At 49.2% G+C, this 25,977-nt stretch overlaps 11 protein-coding genes across 11 annotated transcripts; 6 read left to right on the forward strand and 5 right to left on the reverse strand.

The window, feature by feature from the left end:
- Nucleotides 1–293: 293 nt before the first annotated feature.
- Nucleotides 294–3,107, forward strand: N7503_011357 (putative transcription factor (Snd1/p100); the record flags this gene model as incomplete). The annotated part of the gene is made up of 2 exons (XM_057070903.1): nucleotides 294–431; nucleotides 585–3,107. The coding sequence occupies 2 exons, from the start codon at nucleotides 294–296 to the stop codon at nucleotides 3,105–3,107; spliced, it is 2,661 nt and encodes an 886-aa protein (XP_056917514.1).
- A 1,401-nt stretch (nucleotides 3,108–4,508) lies between these two features.
- On the reverse strand, nucleotides 4,509–5,206 carry N7503_011358 (Zn(II)2Cys6 transcription factor domain-containing protein; the record flags this gene model as incomplete). The annotated part of the gene is made up of 2 exons (XM_057070904.1): nucleotides 4,509–4,573; nucleotides 4,639–5,206. 2 exons carry the CDS (start codon nucleotides 5,204–5,206, stop codon nucleotides 4,509–4,511), a joined length of 633 nt encoding a protein of 210 aa, XP_056917515.1.
- Nucleotides 5,207–5,723: 517 nt separating this feature from the next.
- Nucleotides 5,724–6,613, reverse strand: N7503_011359 (sugar O-acetyltransferase; the record flags this gene model as incomplete). The annotated part of the gene is made up of 3 exons (XM_057070905.1): nucleotides 5,724–5,858; nucleotides 5,930–6,326; nucleotides 6,441–6,613. The coding sequence occupies 3 exons, from the start codon at nucleotides 6,611–6,613 to the stop codon at nucleotides 5,724–5,726; spliced, it is 705 nt and encodes a 234-aa protein (XP_056917516.1).
- A 965-nt stretch (nucleotides 6,614–7,578) lies between these two features.
- On the forward strand, nucleotides 7,579–9,058 carry N7503_011360 (SEC14 family lipid-binding protein; the record flags this gene model as incomplete). Its single annotated transcript, XM_057070906.1, has 4 exons — nucleotides 7,579–7,829; nucleotides 7,893–8,034; nucleotides 8,114–8,488; nucleotides 8,540–9,058. 4 exons carry the CDS (start codon nucleotides 7,579–7,581, stop codon nucleotides 9,056–9,058), a joined length of 1,287 nt encoding a protein of 428 aa, XP_056917517.1.
- A 1,235-nt stretch (nucleotides 9,059–10,293) lies between these two features.
- N7503_011361 (sterol desaturase family protein) lies at nucleotides 10,294–11,337 on the forward strand (the record flags this gene model as incomplete). Its single annotated transcript, XM_057070907.1, has 1 exon — nucleotides 10,294–11,337. One exon carries the CDS (start codon nucleotides 10,294–10,296, stop codon nucleotides 11,335–11,337), a length of 1,044 nt encoding a protein of 347 aa, XP_056917518.1.
- A 3,227-nt stretch (nucleotides 11,338–14,564) lies between these two features.
- Nucleotides 14,565–15,517, reverse strand: N7503_011362 (class I SAM-dependent methyltransferase; the record flags this gene model as incomplete). The annotated part of the gene is made up of 4 exons (XM_057070908.1): nucleotides 14,565–14,793; nucleotides 14,972–15,095; nucleotides 15,164–15,414; nucleotides 15,486–15,517. The coding sequence occupies 4 exons, from the start codon at nucleotides 15,515–15,517 to the stop codon at nucleotides 14,565–14,567; spliced, it is 636 nt and encodes a 211-aa protein (XP_056917519.1).
- Nucleotides 15,518–16,482: 965 nt separating this feature from the next.
- N7503_011363 (aconitase family protein) lies at nucleotides 16,483–18,273 on the reverse strand (the record flags this gene model as incomplete). Its single annotated transcript, XM_057070909.1, has 1 exon — nucleotides 16,483–18,273. The coding sequence occupies one exon, from the start codon at nucleotides 18,271–18,273 to the stop codon at nucleotides 16,483–16,485; it is 1,791 nt and encodes a 596-aa protein (XP_056917520.1).
- Nucleotides 18,274–19,013: 740 nt separating this feature from the next.
- On the reverse strand, nucleotides 19,014–19,980 carry N7503_011364 (uncharacterized protein; the record flags this gene model as incomplete). The annotated part of the gene is made up of 2 exons (XM_057070910.1): nucleotides 19,014–19,716; nucleotides 19,772–19,980. 2 exons carry the CDS (start codon nucleotides 19,978–19,980, stop codon nucleotides 19,014–19,016), a joined length of 912 nt encoding a protein of 303 aa, XP_056917521.1.
- Nucleotides 19,981–21,676: 1,696 nt separating this feature from the next.
- Nucleotides 21,677–21,982, forward strand: N7503_011365 (uncharacterized protein; the record flags this gene model as incomplete). The annotated part of the gene is made up of 1 exon (XM_057070911.1): nucleotides 21,677–21,982. The coding sequence occupies one exon, from the start codon at nucleotides 21,677–21,679 to the stop codon at nucleotides 21,980–21,982; it is 306 nt and encodes a 101-aa protein (XP_056917522.1).
- A 620-nt stretch (nucleotides 21,983–22,602) lies between these two features.
- On the forward strand, nucleotides 22,603–23,611 carry N7503_011366 (uncharacterized protein; the record flags this gene model as incomplete). The annotated part of the gene is made up of 3 exons (XM_057070912.1): nucleotides 22,603–22,883; nucleotides 22,947–23,389; nucleotides 23,457–23,611. The coding sequence occupies 3 exons, from the start codon at nucleotides 22,603–22,605 to the stop codon at nucleotides 23,609–23,611; spliced, it is 879 nt and encodes a 292-aa protein (XP_056917523.1).
- A 1,174-nt stretch (nucleotides 23,612–24,785) lies between these two features.
- Nucleotides 24,786–25,925, forward strand: N7503_011367 (sterol methyltransferase; the record flags this gene model as incomplete). The annotated part of the gene is made up of 1 exon (XM_057070913.1): nucleotides 24,786–25,925. One exon carries the CDS (start codon nucleotides 24,786–24,788, stop codon nucleotides 25,923–25,925), a length of 1,140 nt encoding a protein of 379 aa, XP_056917524.1.
- Nucleotides 25,926–25,977: the final 52 nt, after the last annotated feature.

Raw genomic sequence — 25,977 nt, forward strand, 5'->3', positions numbered from 1 at the left:
ATTCCCTGGCTAGGATGAGATGAATTCAATGTCAATTATTATTTAATCTTCTGATTGATCAGTTGTAGTATGTGCATATTGTCGGGAGTTCCTTATACTTCTCCGTGTAGTCTAAATCGTGTGGTCAGTGCCCAGACCGCTTTCCCCCACATAAACACCGGCCACGTTTCGCCTCCGAAGCTGGCTGCCCCCTTCTTGCTCGACTTCACTTCTGCTGTTCAATTCCCGCGTCCATTTTTGTCATTGAATTTCTTTGTGCTACCTCTTTCTGGTAGCGGTGTCCTTTTTTCACCATGCCTTTCGAAGCTCGCGTCAAGTCTGTCCTATCAGGCGATACGGTTGTGTTGTCGCATGTCACCAACCCTACACAAGACCGCATCCTGAGCTTGGCCTATGTATCGGCTCCTAGATTAAGGCGGGAAGGTGATGAGGTATGTGCTCTCTCATGTCAATTGGGTACTTCAATGGGCGATCTTCATCTTTGTTTAGGAGTTTCACGTCACTTGGAGCTGCTTGGAGATGCAGATTGCCCGCCCGCAGATCGGGAACGGATATTGAACTGACATCGCATTGCTTTACTTTAGGCATTTGGCTTCCAATCCCGTGAATTCCTCCGTGAGCTCCTTGTCGGCAAGGTTATTCAGTTCCAAGTCGTTTACACCATTCCCACCGGCGCCAAGCGTGAATATGGTATCATCAGGCTACCTGGCTTGAACGCTCAATTGCCCGACATCTGCGTGCAAGAGGGCTGGGCTCGGGTCCGCGAGGAGGCAGGAAAGCGGAGCGATGACTCCCCGGAAACTGTAGAGCTGTTGGGTCGATTGCGTGCGCTGGAGTCCTTGGCACAGGATGCGAACAAGGGTACCTGGGCTACTTCAGACGACGGCCTGATTGACACAAACAATGAACTATGGAGCAGTGCAACCCTCGTGGAAAAGTTCAAGGGCCAGCAGATTGAGGGTATTGTTGAGAAGGTCTTGAATGGCGATCGTGTGGTGCTGCGTCTGTTGGTCTCGCCCAAGGAACACGCACAGACTGTGGTTGCCGTTGCTGGTATCCGCGCCCCTGCCGCTAAGCGTACAACGGCCGAGGGCAAGGAGCAGGCTGCTGAGCCTTTCGGTGATGAGGCACAGCAATTCGTTGAAGAGCGTTTGTTGCAGCGCAAGGTGATGGTTTCATTGCTTGGTCTCACACCGCAAGGTCAGCTTGTGGCTACCCTTCTCCACCCAAACGGAAACATTGCTCGATTCATTCTGGAGGCTGGTCTCGCCCGCTGCCAGGATCACCATTCTACACTCCTCGGTGCCGATATGGCCCTTCTCCGCCAGGCCGAGAACACTGCCAAGGATGCTCGCAAGGGTGTCTTCACAGGCCACGTTGGACCTAAGTCCTCCGGCGCCACTGCCGCGGACTATACTGTCACTCGCGTGCTGAATGCTGACACTATCTTCATTCGCAACAAGGCTGGTCAGGAGAAGAAAATTAGCCTCACCAGCATTCGCCAACCTAAGCCTTCTGACCCTAACCAGGCTCTGTTCGCCGCCAATGCCAAGGAGTTCCTGCGCAAGCGTGTTATCGCTAAGAACGTTAAGGTTACAGTAAATGGCAAGAAGCCTGCTACTGAGGGCTATGAAGCACGCGAGGTTGCTACTGTTGTCCAGGGCAACACCAACATTGGTCTGGCCCTGGTCGAGGCTGGTTACGCTTCTGTCATTCGCCACCGTATGGATGATGATGACCGCTCCCCCGACTACGATGCTCTCCTTGCCGCAGAGGCTGAAGCGCAGAAGGACGGCCGTGGTATGTGGTCCCCCAAGCCACCTAAGTCCAAGCAATACGTGGACTACTCCGAGAATGTCCAGAAGGCCAAGCTTGAGGTTGGTGTGCTACAACGCTCCAAGCGAATTCCCGCTGTTGTCGACTTTGTGAAGTCTGGCTCTCGCTTCACTGTTTTGGTTCCTCGTGAGAATGCCAAGTTGACTCTTGTGCTTTCTGGTATTCGTGCTCCTCGATCAGCCCGCGGTCCCAACGAGGCTGGTGAGCCATTTGGCCAGGAAGCTCACGATCTGGCCAACCGTCGTTGCATGCAGCGTGATGTTGAGATTGATGTCGAGACCATCGATAAGGTTGGTGGGTTCATTGGTACCCTGTACGTCAACAAGGAGAATTTCACCAAGATCCTGCTGGAAGAGGGTTTTGCTACAGTGCACGCATACTCAGCCGAGCAGTCTGGTCATGCTACCGAATATTTCGCTGCTGAGCAACGTGCCAAGGATGCTCGTAAGGGTCTTTGGCACGACTACGACCCGGCAAAGGAGGCCGCCGAGGCCGAAGCCGCCGCAGATGCTGCCAATGCTACCGCCACTGACAGCGATGCCGCTCCTGCCCAGCGTCGTAAGGACTACCGTGATGTCATGGTCACTTACATTGACCCCGAGACCGGTCGTCTGAAGGTGCAGCAGATTGGAAATGGAACTAGCGCTCTGACCGAGCTGATGTCCGCTTTCCGTTCCTTCCATATCAACAAGGCCAACGACACCCCTCTGGCGGGTCCCCCCAAGGCTGGTGACTGGGTTGCCGCTCAATTCACAGAGGATAACAACTGGTACCGCGCCAGAATCCGCCGTAACGACCGCGAGAAGCAGACCGCTGAGGTGGTCTACGTTGACTTTGGAAATTCCGAGTCCCTACCCTGGTCTAGCCTACGCCCTCTCACCCAGCCCCAGTTCTCGGCCCAGAAGCTCCGCCCCCAGGCCGTCGATGCAGTTCTCTCTTTCTGCCAGTTCCCCACCTCTCCCGACTATCTTGAGGACACCGTGAACTTCATCGGCGACCAAGCCTTTGACCGCCAGCTCGTCGCTAATGTCGACTATGTTGACCCTGAGGGTGTTTTGCACGTCACTCTCATGGACCCAGCAGTGTCCAAGAGCCTCGATCAGAGCATCAACGCTGACATTATCACCGAGGGTATGGCCATGGTCCCCCGTAAGCTGAAGGCTTGGGAGCGCGCTTCAGCCGACACCCTGGACAAGCTTCGTTCTCTCGAGGACGAGGCCAAGGCCGAACGCCGCGGCATGTGGGAGTACGGTGATCTGACTGAGGACTAAATTCACTTCATATAGTCTTGGAGATTTTGGCCTTGCAGTGGCTTGTCTTGTACAAAACTGGGATTCGGGCATGGGAAAAGGAAAACTTTGTGCCATATGATACGCATCCTTCTGTAATTGCTTTGTTTTGATTTTTTCCCGGGGCTGGGTGGCCCTATGCAACTTTGTGACGGCACAATTGCCGGTTTTTATGTGGATTGGGTTTCTATTTGAATAGACTTTGCAGAATTTAAGTGCATTGGAATTCAGATATACTTTAATTCAAACTTCGCTCTTGATTTCCCCATAATAGTTCAACAAGCTTGCAATATCACATATGTGGAGCTCTTGACTGATGTAGTATGAAACGATTTAGATCTCATACATTTCGAATGGCTTCAAGGAAGGGTGAATGGCTATACCCTACCCCCCTCCTTCCCTCTCATGATCAGGCAACATGGTAATTGGTCTCATGATCCATGTTTCAAGCTTTGACTAGTAATAAACACCAACTGTATAAAAGGTATCAACCGCACCTTTGAATGTATCGAAGATAGTTTCAAGCCAAAATGACAGGAAATTTACACCAGATGACTGGACTGGTATCGGTTGACAACCGAGTAGGAAGACCCTTTTTCAATTCCCTATCTTTTTTCCACTTTCCTCGCAGGAATGCCGCACTCTTTGAGAATATATCTGATCGCCACTCGTCGTATATTTGCACGAGTTTTTCAGCGATTATTCGTTGATGTATACTGATAGTTGCGAAACAGCCTGCCACCACTAATGGCCAGCTCAAGATGCTGTGTGATGGGGAGTTTGAAGGAAGGCGTTGCAGCTGATGAACGAAAGCCTCTACCAGAGAGGGGATCGCCGAATCTCCATCAGGTGTTGATGGATTAAGGAGCTTTTTGACATGGATTTGACACGCTAAACGATATAATTCCGATGTGATAGTGTCACTAAGGTATCCAATGTCCATTTTTTGCTTGGCGTTGAAGTCATTCTGGGAGGAAGCCAGTTCCTGGTCCAACAGCAGTAGCTCTGCTCTGGCCATGGATGCCTCTTCGGGCTTTTTAGAGTCCAAACGTTGGGCTAGACTTGAGACACGGAAAATGATAATGAATAGGTGCTGCGAAGTCCCCATAATATTGCCGTGTTGAATATGTCCAATGACCGACGGGGAATTAAATATGAAATAGGCTTGATAAATCAATAGTTTTGGACCGAGGGAGAACGCTGCCAGGGCGAAGAAGTAGCAGAACATTTCGAATACGAAGCCCAGTAGGACTGAGTTTGCACTTCCACGTAATATGCGATTCTGTAGTAGAAAGACAGCGGCATTAAGATGCGGGAGTATTCTTTCGCTGTCGGTAAAGTTCTGAGTCTAAAATTGTTACTTCGAAGCTTCAGAGAAAATGATCACGAGGGCTGTAGCTTAATTACCTCATGCAAACATAGTAAAAGTACCGCGAGCGGATTGTAATCTATGAAATTGTATTAGCGTGTTGGCTCAAATATACCTGATAAGAGGAAGAAGTGAGGTACGCACCAGTAAGAGAGTTGTCTGACGGAGAAGCAGCGATCTCGTTCTCAATGGCTACCCGAAGTCCCGATACTGCTTGTCCGTAGTATTCCACAGCAACATACCGGAGTTCTAGGTCGTCACGGTGATATTTGAGCAGATCCGCCGATGCAATTGTGAGAATACAGTCCAGGACTAGAGGGCTATCTGATATAGCAGGGGATAGCCACTTGAGATAGTCAGTCCTTCGTGACCCCGTCCGAGTTGAAAGCCATCTTGGGCTGGCATTGAGAAAATGACCGAGCAAGCGAGTAATCATATCTGGCTTTAAGACAGTGAACACATTCACCATTTCCCGCGCCTCTTCTGGCAGAATACTCTCAGCGAGACGCGATCGTGGGGTGCGACGTCTAGGTACCAAAAGTGAGGCACTAGATTCCCACTGGCATTCGATATTGTTGCGTTGACAACCTGCGCAAGAGGGATGAGTCTCGTCGCACTTCTTTTTGCGGCGCCGGCACGTTAAGCAGCCACTTCGACATCGCATACGTGGTTTGACTTGGACACCATGGGGTGCCGAAGCGTCTTCCGTCATCTTCGCTCTGGATTATCCGCGGGAAGGTAAATCGCAAAGGTGTGAGCATGACCATCTATGCCATGGGGCGGGGACGGTATCACGTGGCAATACGCAGTTTAAGTGGTGGAACTTATTGTTTTCTTGGCAGGAGTCACCAAAAAAAGGCTGGGCCTGACTAAAGGCCCTGAAAAGCAGGGCATCTTTCATCGCTTCTGAAGTTTCCCATATAGAACCGAATAGACGCTGCTACTTCTTGTAGTGAGCTATCTGTTCTGCTTCCCATACCTCGGCATTATATTCTACCTAATGTCGCCTAACAATGCACGCGAGATGATGATACACGTAGACAGAAGTATGTACATTATATTCTACGTCGAGGTATTTGTGAGATTTATCTTGATGCCCGGACAATTCCTTGCGTCTCACTCCACGGACCCTAAACATGACCACTGGTCTCTGCGGGCTATACATTCACCTTGAGAATCGCCTGTTAGAAGATTCAGTAGTACCATTCATAATGCTTGACTCCATTATACTATTCTTCATGATTCTGTAAAGAACCGTTCCTCTGACTTTGCACTCTAGCCTCGGGGTCTGGTCTACCACTGCGCTCAATCTTGCGAATGATTCTAGCAGGGTTGCCAGCCACGACATGACAGTCTGGAACATCCTAGACGCAGTAAGGCCCAAAATTAGCTGTGAAAAACCGAATAGCCGCCTTCAAAACGATGTGATGTTTACCTTTGTGACCACGCTTCCTGCGCCAATGGTGCATCCATCGCCAATTGTCACTCCTGGTAGGATGATGACATTCCCGGCGATCCAGCAGTCCTCTCCAACCGTGACAGGACGACCTAGCTCTGGGCCATTGGTACCATTGCGTAAATCGGGATCTAAAGGGTGGGTGCCACTAAAGAAACACACATTAGGGCCGATAAGAGTGCGCGCTCCAATCGACACGAGACATGTGTCGAGAATAGTGCAGTTGAAGTTAATAAAGACGTTGCTGCCAACTTTGATGTTGGTTCCATAATCTATATTGATAGGTCGTTCAATCCACGGGTACTCATGCAGGATTGCATCCTCTTCTTCGTCTGTCGCACCGGGGGGTGGCAGAGGCCGAGGATCTTTCGTTAGACTATTGTTTAAATTTTGCATTAGCGAGTCCAGTCATGAGATCTTCCTCCAATCAAGTTGACAAAAAGCCGGCTCTCTGGGTTAAGAACGTGGAATCTGAAGCTTCGCGACATACTCTTTCCAGTACACTGCCAGCTCTCGACGGGACAGTTCCCCCGCACGATTGAGTTGGCCAACAATACGCCCGCAACGTTTGCGCGCAGCGACCAGCTCTGGAGAGAAAGCGTAATATAGCTCACCCCGCTGCATGCGGGCTAAGTTCTCCTTCTCGTCGATATTGGATAGCATGGTGGAGGTTCCAAGCCTCTGAGAAATACCCTTGAGAGGGAAAGGCAACAGTTGAGATGTGACGAGAAGGAGCAGAGTCGCGCAATAAGATTAAATGTGATTGCGTTGAGGCCACCTATGAGATGACCTTGGAATATAACTTCCACTGACTATATAAATTCCCAAATGTTGATCGAGAGAGAAGCAATTTCCAGGAACTGGTTTCGTGTGGAGACGATAAGAATGAGTTGCCTATTTGGTATAAATAGTAGCCGCGCGTGTGGATTATTAGAACCAATCATTTCACGGGTATTGTCCAAGTATGAGTTGTAGTACTCCGTTTGAACCTCCATATATGTACAAGTATTTGGAGGGCCATGCACGTATGGGTCTATTGTCGTACCCATCCGGATTTGTACTGTTACCTTCCAGTAAGAGATCGAGTCCTGTAGTCTAGAATCTGCCAATTTATACATGGTCCGTGCTAGTAGTATACCCCGCAGGTTCATCACTTGGCCATGAGACTTAATCATATTCAACTACCCATAGAGAGCAATTGATAGACAAGTTGCCTTATTTCGGACCTGTTATCCTTCTAATATATCATAATTATTGTTACTTTTCTTGATATGGACGGGTTCCAGACAAATCGGCGTGATCTTAAAAATCTTTCCTGTGAACGCCACCATTAACCTCACCATTTCTAAATTCATGGGAAAACCTGACAAGATGGCAGATCGGGTCCTAGATATAGTGCAACCTGATCTAGAAGCAAGCTAGAATAAGGTAGATCCTTCAGATAAGCCGCGATCGACCCCTGGCTAAATTCCGATAACATCCGGATTTGGGGAGGCGCATTTCCAGGGTCTGGAAATACTCCGCAGATTCATTGCGGCTGACCGCCTCTTTTTCTCCCCGATCACACTCCGCCACTCTCATTTTACAGGGGACGATCCCACTCTCGAAAAACACAAACAGCCATCACCATGCTTTGGCGAACAAAGTCCAACCACAGCCAGGCCGAGGACCTGTCGCGCACCGCGTCCGCGTCCAACAATGACCCTGCCGCCTCCGCCACCGCCGCCGCGGGCACAGCATGGCTTGCGGGTCACTTAAAACACCTTACACCCGAGCAAGAAGAGAAGCTTGTCGAGTTCAAGAAGGTCTGTGCTGAGCGTGGGTACTATACCGCCGCTGAGGGGGAGAAGCCCGCCAGCCATGATGATGCGACCCTGCTGTATGTTCTACTCCATGAAATATGAAGGTTTTGTTGGTAAATTGATGCTGATCATTTTCATAGACGCTTTTTGCGCGCTCGCAGGTTCGATGTTGAGGGTGCGTGGGGTCAGTTCAAGGACACAGAGGATTGGCGCAAGGAGAATGCCATCGAGTCATTGTACGAGAACATTGGCGTGGACTCCTACGAGGCGGCACGACGCATGGTTCGTAACCCACCTTCCCACTCATCCCCGTACAGAAATGCGGTGCAACGGGCTAACTCGCGATCTCTCGTTTGTACAGTACCCGCAATGGACTGGTCGTCGTGATCGACGTGGCATCCCCATCTACGTCTTCGAGATCCGCCATCTCAACTCTAAGGAAATGGCCGCATACAACTCTACCGTGAGCTCTGCTATCCCTGAGACTCATAAATCGTCTTCTGTGCCAGCGCGCTTGCTCAACTTGTTCGCTTTGTATGAGAACCTTCTTCACTTTACTATGCCGCTCTGCACGGCACTGTCCCGGCCCAACCCCGAGACGCCTATTGTGACCTCTACCAATATTGTGGACGTGAGTGGTGTTGGGTTGAAGCAGTTCTGGAACTTGAAGAGCCACATGCAGGACGCTAGTGTGTTGGCTACGGCTCATTATCCTGAGACGCTGGATCGCATCTTTGTGAGTTTTTTTCCTCTTTTATCTTGACGTATGATTCTTACTGGTGAATAGATTGTTGGAGCCCCGGGTTTCTTCCCTACCGTTTGGGGCTGGATCAAGCGCTGGTTCGACCCAGGAACCACCTCTAAGATCTTCATCCTGTCCGCCGCGGAGGTGCAGCCTACTCTCACTTCCTTCATGGACCCCGCCAGCATCCCGAAGCAGTACGGCGGCGAGTTGGAGTGGCAATGGGGCGACATGCCAAACTTGGACGAGCCCGCTAGCGAACTGCTGAAGGGCGCTCAGGTTCAAGAGGGCGACAAGAAGAGTCTTTTGAAGGGACCTATGCTGTTCAAGGGCGATCAGATCGAGGTGTTGGGCACTGAAAATGGCAAAGACCGCCGGAACACCATCCCTGTCCCCACAGCGCAGCAGAAGCCTATGTCAGAGGCCACCGAAATTGCTGATAAGCCTACCGAGTCTGCAAGCGACGCTGAATCTACCCCCGTCCCGACGGAGAACGAGAAGGTAGCGGTCAACATTGATCAGGTTTCCGCCGAGGAGGCTCAGACTACCACCGCTGCGGCATAGACGCAAAAAGAACCGCAGCGGGACAAGATTCCAAGACTACAAGACGTCGATCGTCAACCAAACCGAGGCTATCGAGTGGACTCATATGTATCGCGTCTGCCTGGTTTTGGAAATTGTTTGATTAGTATATCGGATTTGCATGTGCATCTGCATTAGAGGGCCTTTGCGTCCCAACATTTCTCTTTTCATTTTCGGGGTTTTTAGGATTCGTTTGTGGGCTGTCAGCCGCTGAGCCTGTTTAATGATTCGCCTACTTTTCTTTCTGCCTAACCGACGACGATCCTACAGGATCTATTCATCTGGTTCAAGTTTTTATTCGATATTTGTTTATATTCCCTTGGGTGGTAGTAGATAGAATGGATGTTATGTTTTTGAACTAGATGATTTGATATTTCTCTGTATTTCTACTGCTCACCTGGCACAACTTCCAAGATTGCTTTTGCCTTGAACTATTCATCTCTTTACTCGCGTCATCCACTCAGGTAAGTTAGAATTCAACTTGGCATTCCACGATAGTCCACATGACAGGAGAGGAACCAGGTTCCATCCAAACCGTTCAGCATTATGGTCCATCTGCACCTCACACAACCAAGTTTCGGTAATATGCCACAAGTCTGCTATATTCAAATGATCAATATAACTTTGTATGCCTTGCCACCTTTGCCAAAAAAAATCACCAGATATCATCCACCAATTAGCATTTCGATCACGTAATCAAGGGGTTCCTCATGGTTCGGGACATTTAGGTGTAACAACACGTGCATATTTCCGGTTTTTCACATCTATACATGCATAGTATACATATAGGGTTGACTTACAGTAAGTACTTTCATATGCTTAGATTATCTGATACGTCTAGCAACAAATCATGGTGTCATCATGATTTGGACAGCACGGATATGATTGATGCAGGTAAACGCCCCAGCGCCCAAAATGGTTATAAACCTCCGTGCATGATCCACAGCCATCATAAGCCAAGTGGAATCTGGACTCGAACCGAAAATGTTGGGGAAGACGCCATACCACAATCAGATGGGATCGACACCAGTCCGAGGCTCGTTTTTGCGGAGAGTGGAGATTCACATGATGCCGAAGTGATTTAGTGGCTCAGGGGATCGACAGGTCAAAGTCCCTTTTCAATCCTTTATAAGCCCACGCTACCCCAGTTTCCCCGGGGGAAGTGAGGTTCGCTGCATTTCGACGTTAAAACTGCGCAGACAACTATATCATACGCCATGGCTGAACGGAATCCCAAGGACTCCATGAAGTCCACTTGGCGCCGGCAGGCCCGCTCAGAGTGGACTCTGTTCCACTGGTTCTACGAACTACTCGGAGTTCACCCGGAACATCTCGACCAGAACGTCCCTGTTCACCTGAAAGAGGACGCTGTTCCCTATGTACCGAACTGGTCCACACACCGTTGGGTCATCACTCACGCCGTCATTCCACTCCTATTACAACACGCCTACGTCCAGTACACAGGCCGCAATCTCAGCACCCTCGCCGCCTTCATCTTTTACAGCATCAGCTTCAAGCTGATTGCCATCCACGAACTACACGTCCTCCGCCGTTTAGGCCATATCCACGGCTTCTTAGATGGCGATAAGCACGCCCGCGACGGCGTCCCAGATATCGGTGTCGCAAAGGTCGTTCGATCCCTAATTTCAACCTCCACAATACGTCCCATGATGTCCGTATTCCTCGCCTACCGCACTAACGAAGCACCCGCATCCATGAATTTCCTCTGGTTACCCCTGGAAATCGGCTTATACGGCATCATCCTCGACTTCTGGTTCTACTGGTACCACCGCCTCATGCACGATTTCGAGCCACTGTGGAAATACCACCGTACCCACCACCTGACCAAGCATCCCAACCCACTCCTCACCCTCTACGCGGATCTGGAGCAGGAGTTCTTCGATATCGCTGGTATCCCGCTAATGACGTACTTCACCATGAAGCTCGTCGGGATGCCGATGGGCTTCTATGAGTGGTGGGTCTGTCACCAGTATGTTGTTTTCGCTGAGCTGGCGGGACACAGTGGTCTTCGTGTTCACTCTAGCCCGCCTTCGACTTTTAACTGGCTGTTGCGTTACTTTGATGCGGAGCTGGTTATTGAGGACCATGATTTGCATCACCGGAAGGGTTGGAAGAAGAGCCATAACTATGGAAAGCAGACTCGGCTTTGGGATCGCATTTTCGGTACTTGCTATGATCGCATTGAGTCAGTGGAGCATAATGTGGATTATGTGAATCAGTCGCCCATGCCGCTGTATTGATTTTGTGGCGGTACTTTTGTCGATGTCCTACATATGATTTGGTTCCCGTGCATGCTTGGTTTCTATAAAATTGGGTAGACGGCTGGCCAGATGATCATTTCTTTTTCCGTTTGTTTTCCCGAGTCTGTGATGTTTATATTTTTGATACCATGCTAGAGTTTATGTCTATGCCCATGATTGAATGAAGCCTTGAACTTTTGATACTGAAATGACGTTTTGCTATGCAATTATGCTCGTGACACTGTGAAACCAACTAACATAAGGTGCATTCGTTCTGTCTAATAAGTCTAATTCTTCATCTATATTCCCAAATGACTCACAATTTCATGCGAGTGGTAGGCTTAGGCCATCCGCCTGCGATATACAAATCCAATTCCATGATCTATTGTTCCCTTCGTCATAATCCTGCCATGTCTTTCGAATCTTCGCCCTAGAAACCCGAATATACCCCAAACACCGAGCCGTTTCGAGTCGCCTGAGTTGCTTCTCAAGCGCCTCTCTATCTTGCTGACGGATGCAACCAAGTCCAATGACGAAAAATGGTAATAGTGAAACCATCTGTATCTCAAATCCTTCCAATAAAGACAGGCTATTGAGGCCTCTAGACACCATGGTCTGTACCTTGTCCTTTGCAACATCGCCCGGATGTATGATAGATAAGATCCAAATAGATATAGCGGCAATAAAAGCTTCGTACATATGACAGAGATCCAAGTCAGACTCAGGCACCGTCCACTCACTAACATCCTGCCAGATACTAACAGCTCGGGTTATGATCTCATGGCTGGGAACTGTAGAATCTGAAGTATCCAATTGAAGAGCGTGGACGCGCGAGGTGATCTCAATCAGCCCATGATGCAATCCTAGCATATGCTCATGATCATAGTAATCGGTCTGCAAGGCTTGTAATGATATTAAACCATCTCTCTGACTTTGGTAGGAGCTCTTGTGGTTGTTGGTCACACTTCCAAGAATGTCATGATAAGAAAAGAACTGCATCAGAAATATATCGATACCTAGGCATTCGAAATCTTCACAGGAAAGCGTTTGAACTTCATCAATTTCTGACTCTGGAGAACCTGATTCGCTCGGATTGCGATGGCTTTGAAGCACGCCATACACAAACGACCTTGCATCATCTAATCGAACCTTCCATGAGTTGTCACCGGTGCCTTCTGAAATTTCGTACAGGTAAAGTAAGAGGTAGGCCGTGAGTAATGCCTCGTATTCCGCACTTTGAATTTCTGTTGTTCCCTTTGCCGACCGTAGAGCGATGACCCTTGTGGACAGTTCTTGCTGCGCTCCCCCCAGAAGACTTTCTTTGCTTCCCATCAAGCACTTTACTTCGGATGATCCGGATTGAGATTGATTGATCAAATGCGATGCCCCTAAGCAAAGAATGGCATTCAGGACCATTGTATCGTGTAAGGCCTTCGAAATGATGCCCGACATGATTGGGTCATAGCTTCCCTCGAATGGCAGAGTCAACACATGACACGTGACGTTGACGAAATGACACCACAGGCGTTTTTCATCAGGAGAGTGAATGCATCTCTCGGGCAGATTAGAAAATCCATGCTCATTGGGATCGGATGACATGTCTTTTGCATTTTCTTAGATCATTGTTCTGTGTTGGGCTGTGCGTTTGATTTGGGATATGGAATCTCAACACACGTTCCAGAAGATTGCGGGCGGGATCCAGTATTTGGAGGAGTTGAAAAGAAAAGAAAGAGGGATAAGGATCTATGGGGGAATATATTGATTATAGATAACAGTTATAATGCATGTCAGAGAGCGCGATTAGCTTGTTTTCTTTTGACGCGGCAACCGCGCCACTGTACCGGCGGTGTGGATGAGAAAGTCACCCCATCTCACCTTTATCGACACTGCAATGCTCCATAATTCAAGGGATAAGGGCTCTAATGGCCATTCGTTCAAGGAATGCTCCTTGCTGAAATGCTGCTACCCGATGATAGGAAGTTATTTGACTCTGGACTGCATAATCAATGCTCGCCTGACAAAGACGGTGTGGACTAAATGTAGAGGATCACATTCCGATATCGAATGCGATTTCAACCATCTTGTCAGACTGGATAGATCATAAAGCTCATTAAACCAGTAGTCTAGTATTCAGTAATCAGGGCCCACTTTGATCTGATCTTCACCTTCAGATTGATATCCAACATCCATTTCTATCAAAGATCAGGCAACCTTGGAATCATCGCAGAATACGACCGAATGTATCTATGTGGAAGGAAGAAATCAACTATTCAACGACGCTTGCTATAAGTGGTGGTCTATTTCGTTGGTATTTGGTCCTATTTATGAAGAAAGCCCCCGCAGATATAGTGGAGATGAGTCACCCCACCCAAGTCTCCATAACTTAATACCATTGATGATAAACAAAATATGACCTATGATCTGGTATTCATCATTAATGAGTTACCACATTGAAATACGATAGGAAGCCTAGTGACGCCCGCTCCCTTCTACTTCGTTTATATTGAGATGTTAGTAGCCGCGGCTCCCGTTGATAATATGTACTGAGACATTTTTGTGTGGAAGTTGGCCCATTGAGTGCCCCAGTGAAACAAATCATCGGCTTAGGCCCCCAAAAGGTCTTATGACTCCACACAAACACTCAAATATAATGGAAAGAATGTCAATTTGGGTCACACTGGCTAATCCCAGTAGGTTCTGATAGAAGTCGGGCGGGGTTACTTCGGCGAAACGTCAAACTCAATGAGCGCGGCTATCGACAGCTGCTAAAGGGATATAGTGGGTCTCATAGCCTAATTGTTCTACATGCCGTGTCACTGCGCCTGGCAGTGGTAATAATTGGCTCGGTTAGAGGCGCCTGGCTGCTAGGGCTAGGTAAAGTGCAGGATTTCCACCAAACGATGCCACGCCCTTCTCTTGCGTTCAAAACCAAGATTCTTATATCTTTACGGACGTACGTGTGGAGAGTACGGAACGTATTCGATGTGAAGATGTGGTATGGAGAGAAGAAGTTTAAGCTACTAAAAGTGAAGGGATATGGTGGCATACAGGTCATGTGACCCGCATGGGCAACAATATCATTTCGAGAAAGTCGACAAATTGTAAGATTTGACCATTCAAGAGGTATGGAGCGCTTTGAACTTCTCCTAAAACTGTGATTCGAGTTTATAATTCAGGCGGGGGCTGCATTTAGATATAATGAGGCTTGTCTAAAATATTACTAGCTATCAATCATTCTTCCTAGCTAGCAGCGTGACTGGAAGCCAGTAGAGCTGATTGCCATCCGGCTTCCGTATCTCTTTGTACAAAGCCTCCAGGGCATTCATGAACTCTTCCGAGCTAGGAGCGGATGGCGCAACTTGCTTCAAACGGTCCAAAGCGGCGCTGCTATTCTCCAGAGCTGCCAAGAAGGTGTCCATGCAGAGTGGGATCAGCTGAGTCGACCACGGGCTTGTACTGGCAGTCGACTACATCCAGGCTGGCTTCCGCGCGTTTGACGTGTTGATCAAGCTCATCGAGCCACCTGAATTCGGCTCAAGAAGAGCAAATGAGGAAGTTGTTTCTTGCTTGTTCAATATAGGCTGGGGAAACATTGGAGAGGATGTGGGGTATGAGCTAAAGTGCTGTAACGTACTGGAAGTTATGCTTTGTGGCACTACCCATGCGGTCCATCATCTGTCGAATCTGGAGGGCGGCATCGCCTCTGACCACACTGCTTCCGAACCGGGCATCCTCCCACTGGAGGTAGCCACCGGGCTCTATAGATTAAGATAATTAATCAATTTGCTTGCAGTTTATCGCATAGGGAGCACGCATGAAGACCTACTGAGCATTTTGGCGACATTTTGGATCAGCGGGCTAGGGTCATTATCGCGAATAATAAATGCCCACATGCGTAAATGAACCACATCAAATTGACCGAACAGAGACTCCGGGATATCACCGAGGGAGTCGAGATGGTCGAATTTGACATTGGAAGCCCAGTATTCTGGGGTGGGGAAGTGGGCATCGGTGATATCATACGCCACAACTTGAGCGGAGGGGGGCAGCTGAGCGGCTAATTCGACAGCCCATATCCTGCATGCGTGGTGATGTGTATTAGAGACGACAAAGAGTCTTTGAATGACATGGGTGAATGATTTGCCTACCCCGTGCCTGCCCCGATATCGGCAATTGCCATGTCATTTTTAACAGGGATATCAGGGTGAAGGAGATGTTTCATATGCAGTTGCCATAACAGATGCTGTGATCCAAGTCTGGTTGGAGTGCGGTGCGGGCCGATTAGCACGTCTTCGTGATTCGACTCTAGGGCTGAGACTTTAATACCTGATTGCTTCGACTCGATCGCGCTTTAGTAAGTAGGTGGCAGAAGAGGGGGCAGCCATAGCTTTGTGGCAAGAAATTGAAAGATAATAGCAGTAGGAAATGGATACAGGAGTCTAGGCAGAGGGATTCTGAGGGGTGTTAACTTCAAAGATACCAGCATATCAGCTACGGGTGGGGGAGAGATCACATCCCGGTATAGAATCGGGTTATTATTGGATGACGACTAGTACCGCAAAATGGCTCTAGACCTATTAAAAGCAACGTCCACGGCTGTTTGGGGGCGGTTTCTTCCTCCTGCATATGTATGCCCATATAGTATGTAACGATCCATGTATAAGCCAAAAAAGCCCACGGACCATAGAAATTAAACACCGCGGCTGTTCAGAAGTGCGATTAATTGGCCAAAAAAACTATGTTGGGGGTTGTCCCCTACTGCATGCGCACTTGATCATCGTACAATTCATCCTGTCCTGAAAAGAGCTGCAAATGATGATTGGTCGACCTAGGTTGCAAGTGGGTTCATTGACGCTGCGGCGCATTAGAGGATGCGGCTAAGAGCTCCACATTGAACTGCGAGGCGAGTGGTGAGTGTTGATCGGGCGAAGACAAGGCAGACACTCTCGAGCGGGAATTGCTAGCATCGGTGCGACATGTCAAGTGGGCGTGCCTAGAGAATGAGTTGACCAGTTCCAGTCCCCGTGCTCAATAACCACACAGTATTACCAGCTACTACCAGCTCTATAATTTTATCAAAGGTTTCAAGATGGCCGTTTCTTGATATCCTAGCCCTTGCCAGGACAGGCTCGCTTTTTTACTAATCTATTGCAACTCAGACTCAAACCACTGCGGTCTTCTTCCCACATAGTCCCCTCCACATGCAGCTTCAACACACCTGGCAAGACTTCCGAAATAAAAGCTCTTTCCGGTGAGACCCGGGCCGTAATGCGCATATTTCCCCGAGTTGGTCATGATGGCATTTTGAGATTCAGGAATGGTTGGCTCGGTGATCATACACCAGCACGTATCAGTAATGAATTGAACTCCAAACGATTCTAACTCATTTGTCAAGCCAGTCTTACAAGCCGAAGCATAAGTCACTCGACTGCATGTTACCATGACGGCGACATTTTTGTCCTTAAGGCGGCCTCGACAGAGACTGGCAAGCTTTGCGATCTCAGCCAGTGAGAAGTGCGGATTACCCAAAGAAACCAGGTCAATTGGCTGTTGGCTCGATGCACGGTTCAGAGAGTCCCAGCATTCCATTATATCACCCATGTGCACGTCGACAGAACGGACATCAGGTCCTATGCTTAGTGCTGCCTCAAGGGTAGGTGCCTCGGGCGTCACCCCAACCATATGAAACATCGGAGCACTGGATACCGTGGCAAACGCTGCCCCAAAGGCTTTCAGGTCGTCTAGGGTCGGATTCAAAAGTTCCAGCCCTACCACCACTGGGATCTGGCTTGTAGCCAAATTGCCAACTTGGTATCCCAAGAGGGGATATAAAGAATCATCAACGTTGGCTTTCTCGATCTTTGGAGCCTTTACAATGATTGAAGCTAGTCTGTTGATTTGAACATGCGGTCCTGCTTTGGGTGCGCGACCAGTCAACGCAATTGAGATGTCAAGAAAGTCGGGATACTTCATAGTCCTCGCTCCGAGCACACTGTTCGCGTAAACAACTGCATTGGACTCGGCCCAAGCGACTTGATCTCCAAGCTTCGGTGCGGTATCAAGCTGATATGGTGCGCAGGTAAAAGTTGGCCGCGCCCCCATATCAGTGTAGGCATCTGCCAGCTTGCCGGCTGCAGTACTGAACTCTTGACTGACGCCTTGAACTCGGCGAAGGTTCTTGTCGACGGAGATGGAATTCAGTGACGTTGGCACTCGGACTTTGCCCCCACGGTCTCGTAGATTTTCTGCAAAGGCGAGAGAGCCTGGCCCTGTGTAGACGCATCCATCTACATGAACTTGCGTAACGTCCATCAACTCTGTGGCTCCGAGAATGCTTGCTAGCCTTAGAACTATTCTCATTGCTGCACGGGAAGCGTCTCCGTGTGCACCTTTGAGAAGAGCTTTGTCCAATTCTGTGAGGATCATGTCATTCACTGAAAGCGTTGGCTCTGTTTCGCTAGTGCCTGGTGAGAGTTTTGTTACCACATCAAGGGATGGCTTCGTTGAGACTTGACCATCGGCGACGTGGACAAGGCGACCATTGCTCTTTAAAAGTTCTCGGAAGTTTTTTGGGTCGAGGGCCACCACAGGTATGGCCTTTCCAAAGATTTCTTCAGCGACAATTACTCCGAGAGTGAGAATATCTTCTCTCCGTTCGAATATCAGCGCTTTCGGTCCCTTGTCACAGAGCAGAAGCTCGAGCATGACTGTGCTTCCGGTACACGAGCCCCGTCCACCTGGGATAGCCAATATGGAGCCTTCAAGATGATGTCCACTCAATGGATGATGGCGGTCAATAATCTCGCTAGTCCGAGGATTAACACCACCCCAGAAGCTCAATTCTAAATCACTTGCAATAAGCTTCCCTGAAGCCTGTCCCTGTACATATGGTGTGCCACGAAGGAGAAGTTCTTTGCCAAAGTCGGTGATCGCCATGTCGGGTCAAATGTTGCTCTTTGGACCAATTGAAGGTCTTTGAACAGCTCGGGTCAAGAAGATTGGTAAGTTGATGTTTTGGAAGGCTGCTTCTCAAAGATAGATGATATGTGTCGCAAGGGGGACGAACGCTGGTGGAAGCGGATGTCAGTCTCGATGCAGTCTTTCAGACATTACGAACCTTTATATATTAGTCATACCATACCGGCTGACCCATCCGACAATTCTTATCACGTTCAGAGCCAAGCGTGGGGCTGATAAGAGTGAGAGATTGCGGGGGTTTGGCGTGTTTGGGAAAAGTGGAGTCTGTGGACGTATTTAGTCCATCGACAAATTCCTATCTGGAAATAAGCATATCGACGATCAAAGTCGGTTTGATCGTTATTTCAGGAAGATCACTACGTAGGAAGCAGCCATAATTGACCACTAAATTTTTATATGATTTTCTGTATACGTCATCTTTGAGTCAGGGGTATCTAATAAATATTATCGTTGCCCAGACGCCCGCTCATTGTAGAATATAGCGGCAACGCCACCCGTACTCGCTTTGTGCTAGGCAAAAGCCTTTAACAGCCATAACTTATCTTGGTACCATCTCCGCCCAAAGTCAAGAATAGCACTGCCCAGGTGTGTTGCTTCCTGTTCTCAATGGTAATAATAACGTTTCATCCCTTCTCCCGACCTCAAACCACAAATTCTACTAGAACTCTTCCTTTTTTGAAAATCATCAAGTGCTTGACTTAGTCCAAGTCCAGGAGATTTCCCTCAGCTACATTAGCATCGGGCTTCTTGTAATCCCCCGCCTGCTGATCGTCCTTGAGATCCTGGAATTGCCGAAGCTCTTCATCTCGCTTGAGCATCTTCTTTGACTCCTCTTGATCCTGGAGCTCCTGGGCCTCTTTGACGGACCAAAAGGCTCTGGGAATGAAGGATCTGTCAAGACTGGCAACTGCATTCCATACGCCATCGGAGTTTGCATCCGTTGCTCTGTACAAAACATCAAGGTGACCGTCCATTTCCTTCGCACCGCCATTCGCAAATGCATGCCACTTCTGCCGGGCCTCAAAATCCTGCGGCGCATCTACTGGCGTAGCTCGGGAGTCTCGAAAGCCTCGTCGGGCTTCTTTACCCTTGTTCAGGTATGAACCCCGAGAGTAACGAAGGGCCCCATTGCCTTGTCTGGCAGGCGCACGTCCTTGTTTGACGGGGCCACGCAGCGGGCCACGAGAAAATTCGCCAGCAAGCGCGGCTTTTCCAAGATCGTCGATCATCTTTTGAATCTCATCCTCCTCGTTGTCGTCAACCTTTTGGATTTTCGTCACTTCGACGATGCAGTTGCAGGAGTGCTCATGGTGGTCTTTGCATGATCGACCACATGTGACACTGCAGCAAACGTAGATATGGCCGCATTTTGCCGTGCAAGCCACCAGTTTATGGTCGAAACTAGGATAAAACCAATCAGTATAACATTTCACTTAGAGCTCACTCAGTGACTTACCGGTGGTATTGAATTGGGCATAGGTGACCACACTCCAGAGTTGCTTCGCAGTCTTGCTGAAAGGGTCTCTCTGATGAGAAATGCACATCTTCATCCGTACCTGCATCATCAGAGCCTACGATGTCATGCCCGGATGGCATCCCAGGCTTGGTCATCCATTGCTCACCGCTTGGTGCCAGGGTCTCAGTCTCGGAGAGGAACCTTTCCATGATGTGAATGTTCAGCGGGGTATTGAGAGAGGGGTTAGACGTTGAAAGAATCTGATCGGAGAAAAAGGAGCGGACTCTTTCGAGACTTTTTTTGAGTGAGTCAAAGAGCAAATATCTCGCGTACCTGGAATATTGATTGTGAGGGATTGTCGAAGAGGTTTTACCATTATAGCAATGTCAATCATTCCGAGATAGGATATGCTGAGAGTATATGGGGATGTGTCAAGCTGGGCTCATAACTCTTGAAGGTGCTATACAGCTGGGCCAAAAGGCATCAGGGGCCTTTGGCTTGCCAATAAAATCTATTTCCCAGTCGACACTAGTCAAGGGCACAGAGTGGATAATGTGTACGCGCCCAGTTATATTGATTATGCCAGAAAGATACGCGGTACCATATTGTTGATATTTCACCTGATCAGCACGTTTGTACATAGCTCTGCATGGTTTGCTCTGTCGTTTCCCCATTTCACTTTAGTGTCACCAATAAGGGCTTTCGTCCAGTGTCTTTCCCGGCTCTCCAGATCCTTCTACTTAAACGCCTTCCCGTGTGTTCCAACACTAACATGTGTCCGTCACATATGTACATTTGCAGAACTCAGCAACGGCCAACCTATTCAGTGTCAAGATCGAGGATTAAAAGCACTATCACCTGCACCCAGCAAGTGTAGATCCGGTCATCCAACCGGCCTTCTTTTCTGCACTCAAGGGCCACCCCACACCGTACCGAAGAGTACCAATTAGGATCGCCAGCTTGACGATGCACCGCTGTGCACCTAGTGGTGACAAGAAGGTATTGACGTCAGCAACACTGCAAAGGCACAATGATGACCTTGTCGGTCATCTTCAGCAAGTCATTCAAAGTGGCAACGTCATCTCACACATAAAGGATCAAGACTATCACCACTTCAAGGAATTGAGCCAACAGACAAAGACGTTCAAATCACATACAACTTAGCGGGTCCTCATCATAGACCTTGTCCTTCTCCCATTCGGATTCTCTAAGATATTGAGAATCACGTGTCCAAGGTTCTTGCGCTCGAGGCTGGGAGATGGTCCCCGAGTGAAGTGGGCTGTCGCTCATATCCACCCAATCGACTCACTAGATCTGCGTCAGCGTACGTGGGAACAAGAGGTCGCAGATATTCTGAGCGAATAGAAAAGCGATGGCGAGCGAGATTCATGAGACAACACAAAAACATTTTAGCCTACTAGGGTTGGTTGTCTACAGTGGTAGCAATTCGTCTTGTCGTCTTGCTTTCTCTTCCAGTCCTTCTTTACCGTATCGTTGTCCGAACGTGGCATACACCTCATGCAGCATTACCTTGTGTCCAATGGGACAGTCTCCTCTCTCTTGTTCACGTACTAAGTGATTGATATGATGCCTGACACATTTCCCCGCCTATCCATCCACAACCATCATTACCACTTGGTAGAATCGCTATCATGATCTACTGCGGTCGTCCTTTAACAAGTTGCGACAATTGTCGCGCCAAGAAGAGAAGAGTAAGTCATTACTGTTTACGCCCCTTTACAAAAGACAGCAAATTATCAGGGGGAAAAAAAGTTGAAAAAAGACATTTTGTTTCACATATAACCTCAAAAAAGTGCGACAAAGCAGTCCCAGAATGCGGCCAATGTTTGCGCACGGGTCAGAGATGCCCCGGGTACAGAGATCCCTCAAGCCTCATCTTTCGCGATGAGAGCACCCAGGTCATCAACCGCGCCCGCTCAAAAGTCTCCAAGAGGAGTTCGACAGCCCCAACCGACCGCCTCTCGGTGGAGCGCACAGCCTCACCAACAGAACACCTCCGCACCGGTCTATCACGCCAGCCGCCCCTCCGACGTCGACGAGACCATGCTGGACATGGGCGACGTCGATATCGGAGACGGGATGTTCGCCGGCGGAAACTTCATGCCCGAGTTGATGAGCTTCCACGCCCTTTCAACCCGGACGAGACTGGGCTCTTCTCCCTCCGCCAGGATCCCTCGCCCAGCGCCGTAAGGTTGTGTGGGAAATATTACCCAAGATGGATAGCTCGCAGCCCGGCAAAGGGTGACGGAAACAGAATAGCGCAAGAGAGGCTACCACGCAGAGCCCAAAAGATGGGGACCCTTACCGCCAAGGAGATCTCTGGGGCGATGACTAGTCCAGTAGTAGACTAGCCGGCAGGCACAGGTATCCACAAGTATCCACCTCATTCACTGCCACATCTTGAGTCTATTCCTAATGAGGTATGCTCTATTTAGTTGCTCCACATGGAGATGGTCGAAACCCTCAAGTTGTCATTGAATGTCTCGTTCGTCTTTTTCGTTCAAGTGCACAGCCCGAAGGCATTGCAATCTTTTCATCTTACACCTGCTCCACCACGGGAGGACGCTCTCTTATTTTACCCTCGGACATTCCATATATTACCCTCGTATTGTTTTCTCCTCCAAGGCAAGAGCTGGTGTTCGAATGACTCCCAACTCTCGCCCTATCCTTCATACTTGTTTCATCAGATCATAACGGTTTTCCAGGGCCTTCAATTTCTCCCTGACCTTGTAACCTAGATTGCCCATCAATCAGCCATCAGCAAGACACCTGCCCGCCATATTCGCCGCTTCGGCCCCTCTCGATCCAAGATGACCTTTAGCTATCAAGATGGTATCGCGTTGTTGCAGCTCATCGCCTTCGTGCCCTGCCTCTTCCTCGCCATTCTTTTGTGTTACCAGCAAGGAATGAAGGCTGTGGCATCATGTTGGAGATTTCTCATTATCCTCGCCTGTCTCCGAATTGCCGGCGCTATATGCCAGCTCATCACCATCACTGACGACTCGATCGATGTTGTCACCACAAAAATCACATGCGACTTGTTGGGCATCGCTCCCCTAACACTAGCTGCCGTGGGTTTGCTGCAAAGAGTGTAAGTCGCAACCTGATATCCACCTACGCATATTTCGAGACTGACGTAGGTATGCCTTTTCAGAAACGCCTCGATCAACAAGCTCTCCAAATGGATCTTCATCCTTGTCAGCATCATCAGCTTGGTCGGGCTGGCCCTTGGTATCGCCGGCGCTATCAAGGCCCTCGACAGCTACACCATTCCCCCCATGCTCCAAGCCGCTTTGGGCATGTTCGTCGGCTGCTTGGGTCTTCTGCTGGCCATTCTGGGGTACCTGACCATCTACCGCAACGAGATGCCTCGCAACGAGAAGATCATCCTGTACTCAGTCTACGCCTGTGCGCCACTGCTCATCGTGCGCACCGTCTACGGCTGCTTGGGTGACTACACGACCATCGCGCGGTTCAACTTGTTTGAGCCCAACCCCACAGTCAATCTCTGCATGGGTGTCCTCGAGGAGATTATTCTTATGATTATCTGCCTCGCTGTTGGCTTTTATTGCCCCCCGCCCAAGGAGCCTCAACCTGGTAAGTCTTGTCGTCATTTAAACGTGATTGATTATTCCCGTGACGAATACACGCTGACAACTCTTAGATGCTGCCGACACAATGAATTCGGACGAAACCAACATTGCGCATAAACGCTCCTCTCCCCCCAGCGATACCGGCTCAGACACAGTTGACACCATGAACAAAGAGAGAATTGCTGAGGAGAGACGCATGGGGACGTCGACTGCTGGGGCTTTGTAAGATCTGGCTGTCCCTTCACAGGTCACAAAGCGCCTATAACCTTGCACTATCTCGGGATGCCTTTCGTTGCAATGACGAACTCTGGCATTGGCCCCTGCTACGAGTCCAGAAATCTGGCGAATCTCTGTTTCTTTGGTATTATTTTAGCGTTATGCGCCCGTCCATTTGACTTAAGCCTCGAGAACTAGAATAGAATGCTAGCAATTGCTATATACCAAATACCCTTCAGGAATGTTTCTGCCTCTCTTTTCAAATCTCTTGAAATGACAATGACCCTTGGCATAAAGTGAACAAAGCAGGGTGATCCTGAGTTTTACGACAAAATGCACTGAATACTGTTGAATCGCAAGGGCCAGAAGACGTTCAATGGTCGGACAGACAATACAAAATCAAAGCTGTCAGTGTGTAGCCGAGGGGGTGCCGCATTGGCTCAAGGTGCGAACTCCATTAAGTATGGGCCACCACCCCAACCCAAAAATCCATGCCCCCATTTGGGGGGCCCGCGTTTTTATTAGGGTAACATTGATGCCTGAAATGCATTTCTCTTGCCGAGACTTTCTTTTGATTGCGTCTACTCTAGTCTGTATACATATAGCAACCACTATTTCTCTGCATAATTTATGGAAAATACACAAAATCTTGGATTTATAAAAATGGGCTCGAATGGGGGCCCATTTCAACCCCAACCCAACCCAACCCAACCCAAGGAGCCCATATGCCGAAACCTAGCTCATATCGTTATCGCGCCTAAGCAGGGGTTGCTGCACGATAGATACACGGATGATATGGATGAATGGATCCAATGAAGACGTAAATTATGCTTACGTGTAATCGGTGAAAACCACCCTAGATCTCTCTAGCTCTTAATATGCGCGATCCAATGAGCGGATCGCTGCGGGCCTGTAGCCCTAGTCAAGCAACAGCCCGTACTTTCGAAGGCTTAGCTCTTAATTTGGAGTGTGTCAGGCCACTTCGGATGAGGTTGTCGACAACCGTTGACAGGCCCCTGTATATTTAGCTGGCCCCTAGGCCACCACCCCCGGTTGGACACGCGCTTCCAGATTCTCAAAACCTGTCACTCCATCTTGCGATTCCTCAGCACACTGTCCAATATACTGCCTTGACGCATCTTCTCTTCTCAAGTTCATATCTCCCTCTACGTGACACTCGCCTCATGGCCGCCACCCTCGAACCACAAGACCTTAAGCGCGATGCAGAATTCAAGCGGGCGCTGCATGGCAAAACGGGCCAGGATAGCAATTCGTTTATGAATATCATACGCAAGAACAAGGATGCTCAGAAGGTTGCCGTCGACGAATATTTCAAGCATTGGGACAACAAAGCCGCCGTGGACGAGACCACCGGGACCCGCGAGGAAAGACGCAAGGAATACGCTACCCTCACCAGGCAATACTACAACCTTGCGACAGATTTCTACGAGTATGGCTGGGCACAGAGCTTCCACTTCTGCCGATTTAGCAAGGGCGAGGCGTTCAAGCAGGCCTTAGCGCGACATGAGCACTACCTTGCGCTAAAGATGGGCATACAGGAGGGCCAGCATGTGCTCGACGTTGGCTGCGGAGTCGGTGGACCGGCAAGGGAGATTGCAAAGTTCACTGGCTGCAATGTCCTCGGTCTGAACAACAACGACTACCAGGTCGAGCGTGGTACTCTTTACGCACAAAAGGAGGGTCTTAGTGACCAAGTCGGCTTCATAAAGGGGGACTTTATGCAGATGACCTTCCCGGACAACAGCTTCGATGCTGTCTACGCTATCGAGGCTACTGTGCACGCTCCTAGCTTGGAGGGCATCTACAGCGAGATCTTCCGAGTGCTAAAGCCAGGCGGCGTCTTTGGTGTCTACGAGTGGTTGATGACCGAGAATTATAACAACGATGACCTACGCCACCGTGCTATCCGTCTTGGGATCGAGCAAGGCAATGGTATTAGCAATATGGAGAAGATCTCTGTTGCTCTCGAGGCGATAAAGAAGGCAGGGTTCGACCTCGAGGTCAATGAGGATCTTGCCGAGCGTGACCATAACAATGAGCTTCCCTGGTACTGGCCCCTCAGCGGTAACCTCGGGTATATCCAGAGCATTTGGGACTTGCCTACACTGATTCGCATGACGCATATTGGCCGTGGCCTGGCACACAAGTTCGTTGGGGCTCTCGAGATGATGGGTGTTGCCCCAAAGGGCTCGCAGAAGACTGCTGATTCGCTCGCCGAGGGAGCAGACTGCCTTGTTGCTGGCGGGAAAGAGCAGCTGTTCACGCCTATGTATCTAATGGTTGCCCGTAAGCCGAATGCTTAAGCGAGGGCAAGAAATCTTGAAGTACAATGACCAATACACAGTTGAGAATTCA

The sequence above is a fragment of the Penicillium pulvis genome (genome assembly GCF_028828015.1).
Source record: "Penicillium pulvis strain IBT 33274 chromosome Unknown scaffold_8_segment0_segment0, whole genome shotgun sequence".
NCBI lineage: Eukaryota > Fungi > Ascomycota > Eurotiomycetes > Eurotiales > Aspergillaceae > Penicillium > Penicillium pulvis.